The sequence below is a fragment of the Corvus brachyrhynchos genome, unplaced genomic scaffold (assembly GCF_000691975.1).
Source record: "Corvus brachyrhynchos isolate BGI_N302 unplaced genomic scaffold, ASM69197v1 scaffold90, whole genome shotgun sequence".
NCBI classification, from domain to species: domain Eukaryota; kingdom Metazoa; phylum Chordata; class Aves; order Passeriformes; family Corvidae; genus Corvus; species Corvus brachyrhynchos.
The window spans coordinates 5,265,473-5,276,477 of NW_008236932.1; the positions used below are offsets into that span (position 1 = coordinate 5,265,473).

Here is an 11,005-nt window from a genome sequence, read left to right on the forward strand (position 1 = left end):
ACTTGCACAGTGTTAAGTAACGAAATTATGGGGTTTCTTACTAAAATCACACTATGTCACTGCTAGTCCACAGCAAACAACATGGCTTCATTGTAAATTTATACACTGTAATTTTTTTTCCACTCTTAATGGAAAACACACTGTTTTGTTTGGACGATCGCCAGACGTTTCAGTTATGGAGTTAGTCACTGAAGGTGAAGCATGTGGGAGGTTGCTTTAAGCAACATTACTAGTAAAGCCACTTACTCTGAATATTGGCTGCTGTTTTATTTTATTTGGATGAAGAGCAATATTTTCAAAGTGTCTGAGCTACTTAGGAGTCCATGGCTTACACCAGAAAAGTTTCACTGGTGCATGTTGGACTGGATGTGATGTTTTTCCTTCAATGGTCGCACCGTCAGACAGAAATACAAGACACCGGAACAAAGGTGCCTTTTACTAGTGCAGTTTCTTTTAGTTCCTGAACCAGATTAACATGGACTGTTACAAGCAACGGGAGACTAGCACAGATATCTTGACACAAGCTGAGTTGTGTCTCTTCTATCAAACTCAGTAAAATGAATGCAGCCACATTTGTGCATATTTAGGGCACTTGTGAAGAAAACTGTTTTTGACTTTTTAAGAGCCAAATTACTCTGATAAAACTTGGTTCTTCTTCAGCTTTGTGAAATGCTAGCCTTGCAAGTAAAAGAACAGAGCACAGACATCAAGAGAAAAAAACAAACAACAGTACTACAAGCACTTTTATACTACCGTTCATTGGAAATGAGTAGAAAAAGCAAGAGCTTGAATTTTGCATAGATGACTTAGATGTTTTTTCTTACGCCACTGCCTGGTGTCTGTTCACTAATAAATAAAATGTCTACCTTGGCTGTTACTATGCTGCAAGAAACTTTTAAAATGCTATTCAAATGCTAGAGAGAAAGAAAATCCCACACCCTGCTTCTGTGTGCAGGATACACACACATCCTGCTGGCAACACCTGCTGTGGGATGGCTTCTGCTGCCACAGCTCAGCCTTTGGGCCAGGCAATGCAAGCCAGAGATCTCCACTGTCCAGGAGTCACTGGAGAAGCAAAGGGGCCACCAGGCTGCCATTTTTAACACTCTCCTGGAAAGACCCTCTCATATCGTCAAAGCCATATATGTCGTTTGACCTGTCCTTTTTAGCTGAGTTACAGCCATGAAGCACAATTTAAGGACTGTGCTGCAGAGGATCCCAGCCTGAGCTCACTGTGGAGCACTGTGATATCTCCTGACAACAAGCCTCATCCCAGACAAAATTTATATCCTTGCTCTATGGGCCAGGTCTTGAATCCTTACAATCCACCTTAAAAGTTCATTATGACCATATAGTTCCTACAATCCCAATTTAGTGGTGTTCTGCTGTATCCCCCCAGAGATTCCACCTCTTTGTAAAGTGCTAGAGGCAGACAAGAGGGTAATCCAGCTTGGTTCCACTTCATATAACTACTTGCAAACATTTTTTGCCATGTCCCTCTTGCCACATGGCTCTGTGGCTCACCTGTGGCTGCTACTCCTGGCAGGGCTGCCCTGGCACAGTTGCCCACCTGGGCTGACTTCACACCCCAGAGACACAAGTGACCCCCCCTCCACAGCCTCTTTGGTCCCTGCTGCCCCCTACACTACCACAGCCATGGCAGGGGGGTGAACAAAACATCCCTAACTGCACCCCCTTCCCTGAGCTCAGAGGGTGCAGGTCAGGTTCAGAAGCTGGCAGCAGTTTTCAAGCACAGTAATCTTCCTGCAGCAGCTACGTTTAACATGGTTTGTTCGAAAAAGGAAGTTGTAGTCTATGGATTGCTATTAAAAAAAAAGTAGTTTCTCCCTTTAGTCTTGTTCTTTGTGCTTTTCCTGGATTTTGGAACATTTACTTAGATTCAGGGTATGTTCTGTTTACAAAAAAAGATAAGTAATGCTGCCCACTGTCTTTCAGTTTTCTGCACAGAAATAAAAAATAGAAATCAAAAAATATACCTTTCAAGTGAAAGTTTTGCAATCCTGCAAGTTTTGATGGAGTTTGTCTAAGCAAAACCATTGCCTGTGTCACACCTGTGTTTTACGTGTGCCCTTAGAATAAGTTACTAAACATGTCTGGTGTTCTCAGACCGAAAGAGACATCACAGCTCAGAATGTGCATGTGTCCAGCTATCAAGAAAAGAGGTCTGACAGTCAAGGGCCCCACAGTTCCCACTTTCCTGTGCACTCCCTCTGGTAGATCAGGTGTGGATGCCTTGTGCTTTTCAGCATGTGGACTGAAAAACAGGTTTTGCACTTTATGGAAAATATGCAGGCTTTTTCAAGGGCATGAACAGGAGCGTGCATATGTCTGAAGAGCAGGAGGAAGGACAGATGATCTGAAGACTAAACAACAGCTCACCTCTAAGCATGTTCATGCAAAGATGTAGAAATGATGTTTCAAAAATAAAAGAAAAGTCCGTCACCTTTTCCAAACCCTTAACCCAGCCCAGCTCAGGAAAGCCTGTTTTCCTGATGAGTCTCTTTAAGAAACACCGTATGGGCAGCCAGCTGGCCTGAAGCACACTGCACTAGCTGTAGGGACATAAGTATGATACAGACATTTTCCCTGACACAAGAATTTCTAAACAAAATAATTGTCACTTTCGAGCATATATTTGTGGCTCAAAATCAGCCCTCACTGTGATCAGACAGTAGAGAGGTCTGGAAGGCAGTAGCAGCTGGAGTAGCTCATATCAGGCACATTTTTGAGTAACTCCCTTGAACTAAGGAGTGTTTACATATTTTGAAAAGCAGGATTGCAAAGAGACACTTGAGGACAAGAAGAATGTACAAACATTAAAATCGGTGGCAGAGTAAGCAGCAAAATACACAGATATCATGAACTTTGGAAAGACAGAGTAGAAAAACCCCAACCTATATCAGTGATCCTTGACACATCCTTCAATTTTTTGAGTGGTAGAACACCATTTATTTAAAAACAGTTTAATTTTGTGCTCAGTGTGGGTGGTAAATGGGAAGGCTTCTCCTTGTTTCATATGGCCTTTTGATCTCTTAATAAACTAGATACACCTAAAACAACAAAGTCTTCCATCAGAGACAAAAAAAGTAATGCCATGGAAGGGGTATTATTCTTTCCTCTTGAACAAAAGCCACAACCAAGAATTATTTCCTGAACTTACCAGAAAGCCTTTGAAAGGGTCATAAACCAAATTCTGCACAGAAGGTAGGGGAGTGTCTTCTGTGTTGTCCCTTCCTTCTCACAATTTTCCACTTCCTTGTTCTCTATATATTGTATTTATTTATTTCCCATAGAATCATAGAATTGTTTTGGTTATAAAAGATCTTTAAGATCATTGACTGTAACCCTTAACCTACCAGTGTCAGGCGCAGGAGCAATCCATGCCCCTACGTGCCAAATCTACACATCTTTTAAGTATCTCCAGGGATAGTGAAACCCTTAAGACATCATTGATAAAGATATTAAACCAAACTGGCTCCAAAACTAGGCCCTGGGGAACACCACTTGTGATATACTGCCAACTGACTTTAACTGCATTTCCACCCTGTCCTCCAAAGAACTACAAAGGAACTGTATTTGTGGTGTAAAACACCTGGCTGTCACCTAGAGCTTTCCACAAAGATGGTTTAAGCTTTCTGGAGGAGGCACAGGGAAAGGCAACACAAGTGAGGAACTGGAAGGACGCTGAGAGGTGACAAGAATGTTCAGCAAGAGGTTGGGCATGCAAGGACTAGAGGGGGAGCAGCAGATCGATAACCATGTGAAGCCTGAGCAGTTAAGGGGAGAAAGGCTTTAGATAAACATGAAAGAGGCTGATTGCATCTGCTCCTGCTGGGTCCAGCTCACGCGAGGCAGTGCTGCCCACCCAGACACACCTGTCCTGAAGGGGCACAAAAAGGCACAAAGCAAGATGGAAGTGTTAGCCCAGGCGATGCAGGGAAGTGCACTGCAGGCTCTGGGCATTGTGATTTCAAATGTGCTGGCTCTCTGCTCTCAGAGCTCCGGCTCTGTGTCTCCTACTGCACGCTAAGGCTGCGAGCTGCGGCGCTGCACGTGTTGTGTATTTAATGTTAACAGATCGCCATATAAACAGTCTGGCTTTCCCAGCAAATGGTGATCCAGGGCTTACGCAGAAAATCCCAGAGGTATTGCAGTGCATTTTCATGAGACATGATTTATTTTGCAATTGTGTATTTTGTCTTTCTGCTCATTATGTCCAGCAATCAAGCTCCATGGGACTGCTTTACATTACACACGCCATGCCATGGAAAGCCCAGCACCAGGGCATTAGTCATGAATCACCAGGATCTGGGGAGATGAAAAAACTTGAACTCTTCTCATTTTTTATTTTTGTACTTAATAATGCTTAGAGCGATTAGGAACACAAACTTCTTTTTCTGTCATTTTGCTGAAGCAGACACTTGGCTTCCATCAGTGTGTAAGTGATTGGCCTCTCTAACAAAAGGCAGGGGGCTAATGAACCCTTTACATAAATCCTCTTTTCTTCAAAACATGAAATAGGAGTTAGCATAAAAATAGAGTCTTAAAGAGCTATACTTAAACAGCACTGATAGAATAATTTTATTTCACTCCTGCCTCCTTCCTATGGCTATGCAGATCTTTATGTGGACACATCCATTCCTATACATAAGCCAATCAAATTTGGTTTAGTTAACTTTCTATGGTTAAATCAAAACTGGGGACACATTGTAGGAGAAACATGTCCTTGCACAGCAAAAAGGAAAGGAAGGTGAAGGGCAAAAGGAAAGGAAGAAAGCAGAGGGAGAAAGGAAGGAAGAGGGACAGGGAAAAGAAGCAGTAATTTGTTTTCTCTGTGCGGGAAGAGTTTTCTCTACAGCAACAAGATGAAGCCCGAGGTTAAATGGTGGAAATGTGGACTTCAAAGAAAGGAAGGCAGGCACCTAAGAATCAAACAGAATGGATTAAGTGGTTTACTGGAAATAATCTGTCCTTTTGCTGTCCCTGTGTTTTAGCCCTATGCTATCTCCTGGAAGAGACAAGCCTGTGCCTTGTACAGTGGTTTTTGAGTAATTCCCCTCCACATCCAAAAAATACCAGGTCTCCCGAAAAAGGTTATTTCTTTCACACTCCATATTAGACATGCCAAATACTTTATTGTACTAGATACAACCTCTAAACATTTACAGTAAGTGCACTTAGTAACAAAATTGTTTGCCAAACCTCATTGGCTCTCTCAATACTTTTGAATTACAAACACAGCTTTATTTAAACAGGAAAAATTAACAGATTCCTGAGTCTCCCACATACACTTCTGGTTATCAGAATTTTATCACAGGCAAACGGGAACATTTCATGGAGGCTCTTGTTAAAATGCTGGCAGCTATCAGTGTGTTGGATTTCCACGTACCACAGAAGACAGCAGCATAGTTTAATAGCCTTGTGCTCATGTTTTCCTTGTGGGTTTTTTTTAGTTTGTTTGTTTTGTGAGGTTTTTGTTGTAATTTTTTTGTTTTTGTTTGGGTGTTTTGTTTGTTTTCCTTACATATCAGCTTCATTTTTTCATCCTTGAAAGATTTAGAAAAGAGGAGCTGGGTGAATAACTTCTTGGAAAACCCTCTAAGAGAGGAAAATGGAAGGAGAGATACAGGCATATTTTCTTAAGGCGCCGTGGCTGGGCAGGTGTGGGTGTTAATACTTTTTAAGCTAACTCTCTATTGGAAGTGGCCTTCCCAATCAAATGGTAAAGCCCAAGGAATTTGTTTGAACAAATGAGATTGCAGTTGCAAATCCCCTCCCTACAGACAACATTGGGTAGCACAGATTGATGGCTCACAGCAAGAACTGGCTGGAAAGGGCATAACAGGTACACTTGCAGTAACAGGAAAGCCCTTAACAGGACCAGAAAAAGGAAAAGCCTGTATTTACCTTTGCAGCAAGTGGAAAAAACCAGCCAGTTTGCTAAGACTGACCTCTGCCAGCTACCTCCAGTCTCATGGTCAGAAGGGACCCAGAGCAATGACAGGGCAATGACAGGGACACTGGGGATGGGGTCACACCTCCTCACAAGGTGGGGACAATGCACTAGAGAAATGCCTTTGCCAGCTCTGCTTTGCATCACCTTGATTCACACAGAAAACCAGACCAGGGATGTTTGCATCAAAGCCTCTCCATCTGGTGGTGTTCTTTTTAATCCCACCTGGGAAGAGCAATCTATAGGGTAGAATTTTATTTCTTTCACAGAAGAAGCTGCGTGTTTTTTGTCCATGGACACCTACTGCAGACAGACCTGGCTGCAGCAGTGTCACAGACAGAAACCCCAGATGGCTTTACAACAGTTAAGTATGGTATCTGGTAGCATACTTCTGGGGCAACACAAAGGTCAGAAAAAGCTACAAAACCTGCTTCAGAAGCAGAGCCCACTTGAGTTTTCCCTGACACACTGCTCCTGGGACCCAGACTGGCCATGGTTAAACCCCTGCCCAGCACACCAGTACAGACCAAAAGACATAGACCATGGGTGACCCAAAAAGTTTCATTTCAGTGCAATCCCATACTGGGACAAATTTATGCTGCTATTGAGAAGTTACTTAGTCTCGAGAGGAAGGAAAACTCAAACACTGGACATAAGACATGTCCTTTCCTCGTTGACATCCAAGTTGCCCAGGCTTAGTTTGCCCCATGAAGATAGCAGGCCTGCCCTTGGTCCTTTTCATCAAGTGGCTTACTCTGAGCCTTTGTTTCCTGTTTGTTTAAATGCTGCTACAGCTGTGACTCTCTGGCAAGGGCAGAGTTAAAACAAACAATGGTGAATCTTGTGGCAACTATTTAAAAAACTCTGTTGCTGGTGCACTATGGACAGAGAGATATGCTTATTTCAAGGAATCACTGAAAAAGCCTTTTTTTTGGTCTTCCCTCTCTTCTATCTGCCCAGATTTTAGCATCTCAGTCAGAAGCCAGCCTGAAGCTGCCAAGGGATCTCAGAAAACCCAGAACAAAAAAAGGTGCTGACCAGAAAACCAATGTGTCAAACACACATAGAATATATTTTCAGCCGTTTATATAAAAGCTGTGCTTTTTCTGACCATGGGTCACCCAGTCTCCCTATATATCACAGTAACAGGGAATTAAAATTCAAAGGCCATCTTTTTAATTAGTTTTCAGACTTATACTGCCACAGAAAATACATGAAGTAGGAAAACACATTTTCCTTGATCTGCAAATGATGTTCCTTTTAATACACAACTCCCCACCACTACAATTGCTGACACAAACACCATTACATTTGAACTTCAAGAGGATTTACTTGGACCAGAGGCAGTCAGCAACAGAAGAATTTTAATGACTGTGGGAGGATCGTTGGTATTTTAAGAAGTCTTCTAAAACCTTTTGAAGAATTTGAGATAAGTAAAAATAAGTGGGGCAATTTTTTTCCCTAAGTACTTTGCACTGTGTTTTCACGTAGCAGAAGTGAGTTCTACAACTGCACAATGAGGCTGGAAAATCTGAATAGAAGAGCAAAACTTAAAAAAATTCTGAGATGAAAACAAATGGCATGGGAACCATTCTAAGGAACGCAGAAAATGAATCCTTCTATTCCAGGCTCTGGTTTTTATTCTCTTTGCTCACTGGAGCTGTAATTTCATTAGCTTGCAAAGAACCACTCAATTCACAGATCAGATTTCTTAAGGATATAGGGACAACATGTCAACAACACAAAGCACTAATCAAATTTTTATACAGCAGTCACACGCTCAGTGAGTTCCTCTAGCAGAATTGCACAAGCGACGTTCTTCCTGTTGCATTTGATCTGAAACACTGCACTTCACCTATTAGAAGAAAAGCCACCTGCTGTCAGACATGCTCCTGGATTAATATACCTGACAACAGAAATTTAACTGCTCCCAAGAGTTCAAAAGGTCCAGCTTCTCGAATTGTTGAGTGCCTCCTTGGGTTGATCAATGTACCTGGACAGCAACTGCCATCTGTCACAATCACAATGATGACAGAAAACCTCCTTGGGCATCTGTCTTCACAAGGGGCCTCTGGACCCACCCATGTCTCGAACAACCACACCACCCCTGTTTTCAAATTATTCACCCATGGCTTCGCAAAACCCACCACACTTCCAGCAGGTTAAACTAGGGTGAATGATTTGCTGCTATTTCGTGACATCATCCTCCCACCCTATCTGGATGAGATTCAATAAAAGCATGCAAACAGCAGTGAGAAGGACACTTGGAAAGGGCAACCCCCCAGCCCAAAAATCCCCAAACCCTAGAATATAGTGTCTGTGATCTTCTACTTCTGTGGGGATGTTAGGGACAGGAAAAAGTGCTCTTCCTGGATCCAAGGAAGAAAGGAACTCCAAGGACTCTTGAGAAAAGGAAATTGTTTTTCAGTCAGATGTGCCCTGCCTTTGGAGGCAGTCTTACCCTCTCCTTTCTTCTGCTTACCTGCACTAGTTCATATCAAGCAGGTGCTAAGGAAAAATTATGAGTGGATTAGCAAGCAGATGCTTTTAAATGAAAAAGTTCATACAGCCTGTTCTTCTGTTTCTCAGTACAGTTCTGCGAATAAAACCAAATCAACCTGTACATTAACTTGCTCTCAAAATACAGTCAGAAAAAAAACTGGTTTTGTTCAAAGCAAGTGGATATATTCAAATCCTTGGTCAACTGGCAGATAGCGTTATGTTTATTCTCTCTGCCTACTCTACTTTCCACAGTGTCCACACAAAATTAGCTCAACAATTCAGGTGGATTTCAGTTTTACTGAAAGCAGTGTCAAAACTCTCACTTTATTCAGTGGAGGCAGGTTTTGTTCACTTGTTACTCTTCCTTTGCTCAGTAAGGAACTGCCTATTCCAAGTTATTTCATGCTTGGAAGCATAAAACCTGAGCATCTCCTCAAAGCAAGAGATCTAGAAAACACTGGATTTTGCTGGGCTGAGCCTCTACCCTCCATTTTCTCCCTGCCCAAATGGGAGAATATCGTCCTGTAAGTTACATTCCAGTACGGTACAATTAATGATATACATCTCTGGGGTTTTTTTGTTTTGTTTTGTGGGGTAATTTTTTTCTGAGTGTGGGTTTTGTTTGTTTTTTTTTTTTTTTTCTTTTTTAATTGATTTTTTTTTGTTTTGTTTGTTTGTTTCTTTTTGTTATAGAGACAAAACAATGATGAAAACAGTGCCAGGAATTTACTGTTGATGTATTTTACATTGTTAGGAGAACACACAGTTTCCTAGAAAGAGGTCCCAAGTTTTTTATCAGCAAGATCCCACCTTTGCTCACATTTACTCCTGTTAAGGAGTTTTGTTTAGTATCACTGATTCTTCGCAACCGATATTCACGAGTGACATTTCTCTTCAAAACAGTCTCATATGAAAAAAACCCCACCTGTTAGCTTAGGTTTTTATAACAGTGTACATGTGTGGCTACTATCTGTAGCATGGTCCAGTCATTTGCAATAGATGACTACCTTGTAAAGTCTTGACTGTACAAAATAAAATTGTGCCTTGGTTCTTAGCGGCCCACTGCTTTTGAAATGAAGGGTGTATAATTTGAACAGTACTCCCCAAATATTTCTCAGTGCAAAAATGCAGAAGGTCTTTTGTTTTCAGTTACAAGAAAAGTTCCATAAAAACATAGCTTTTTTTTCCATTAAAAATGCATATGCTTTTTGCCATGAACAAGAAAAGCATTCCAAGAATATGCAATAAATACAATTTTTGCAATCTACCAACCTGACTGTAGCCCTTTAAGAGCCTTAGGGATGTGTTCTACTTTAAGAACTTATCCATAAAAAACTTGGTACCCCTCGCATGTTACACATTTCATACCACACTTCAAAGAAGAACCTTATATACATTGTGACTAAAGTATGTTTATTTCATAATCTAAACAAACACTGGGATACAGTCTATACTTTTCTACTTTCCGGCAGACTTTACAAAGAGCTTTTTTTTTTTTTTTCATAATTAAAACAATCTGCATACACACAGAACATGCATTCTCTAACTCCGGTAATGAAGGTAAGAAGAGTCAGTTTCCCTCATCTTCCTGTTGCCTGTGTTAGAAAGAAATACTTTTCTTTTTACTGTAGTTATGACAGTGTGGCTAAGGATACAAAGACTACAGCACAGTTTTACTCCCTGCACAGAAAATGTTCATCACAAGCATGCTGATGGTGATACATATTACATGTCTATTAAATGATAGGCATATTTTTATCCCCTTTACTCCCTTTTTAAAAATACTAAGTGGCTACATGTAAATGAAGTGAAGCAGGTATAAGCTTAATTAATCAGAGTTGATTCAGACTGGCACCAAGATGCAGCAAAGTCCAACAGAGTCTCAGCAAGGCTTTTCATGGGCTATCGATGACCTCTGCTGCAAAGCAACTATGTTCTGCTTTTTCGAAGTAGGAATCAAAGGCCTTGCAGCATGGCCAGTCCTGTGGACAGGGCGGTCTGTGCTGGTGTGTCAGGCCCCCTGGAAAACATGCGCTTGTAGTCCATTAGTGTTTGAGAAAACGTGAGTGGGTTACCTTCCCAGGGGCCATGCACCTGCCCCGCCCCGCGGCGTCGCCTGCTGCCCTTTGCTGGTCACACGGCTGGCTGTGGTTTCACACCACGGAGTGGTCGTTGCTGTGGACACCAGCCAAGATGGTGTGGTTGAGGGAGGACGCTGACCGATCCGAGCCTTCGGTGGGGCCATTGGTGCTCTCACTGCGCTGGCAGCAGAGGATCTGCCTGAATGTCGCACTCATTTCCTTGTCCCGGTAGGAGTAGATGATGGGGTTCATGGCAGAGTTGAACTCTGCCAGGAGCAGGAAGAATTTTTCATAGGCCAGGACATTGCACTGGGGACAGCAAACATCAAGGAGCAGCAAGACTAAACCTGGGGTCCAGCAGATTATGAAAGCACCTAAAAAGAGAAAGAATGGACAAAAGACAAACTCCACAAATATACTAATGCATCATTACTTGTCAAAACACCTC

General features: G+C 42.0%; 1 protein-coding gene across 1 annotated transcript in view; it reads right to left on the reverse strand.

The window, feature by feature from the left end:
- Nucleotides 1–5,136: 5,136 nt before the first annotated feature.
- LPAR1 (lysophosphatidic acid receptor 1) overlaps nt 5,137–11,005 on the reverse strand; it is a 74,480-nt gene continuing 68,611 nt past the window's right edge. Inside the window, exon 4 of the mRNA XM_008629168.2 lies at nt 5,137–10,931. Within this exon, the coding sequence (XP_008627390.1) occupies nt 10,630–10,931 (302 nt within the window). The 3' untranslated portion in view covers nt 5,137–10,629. The remainder of the gene's footprint in view (nt 10,932–11,005) is intronic.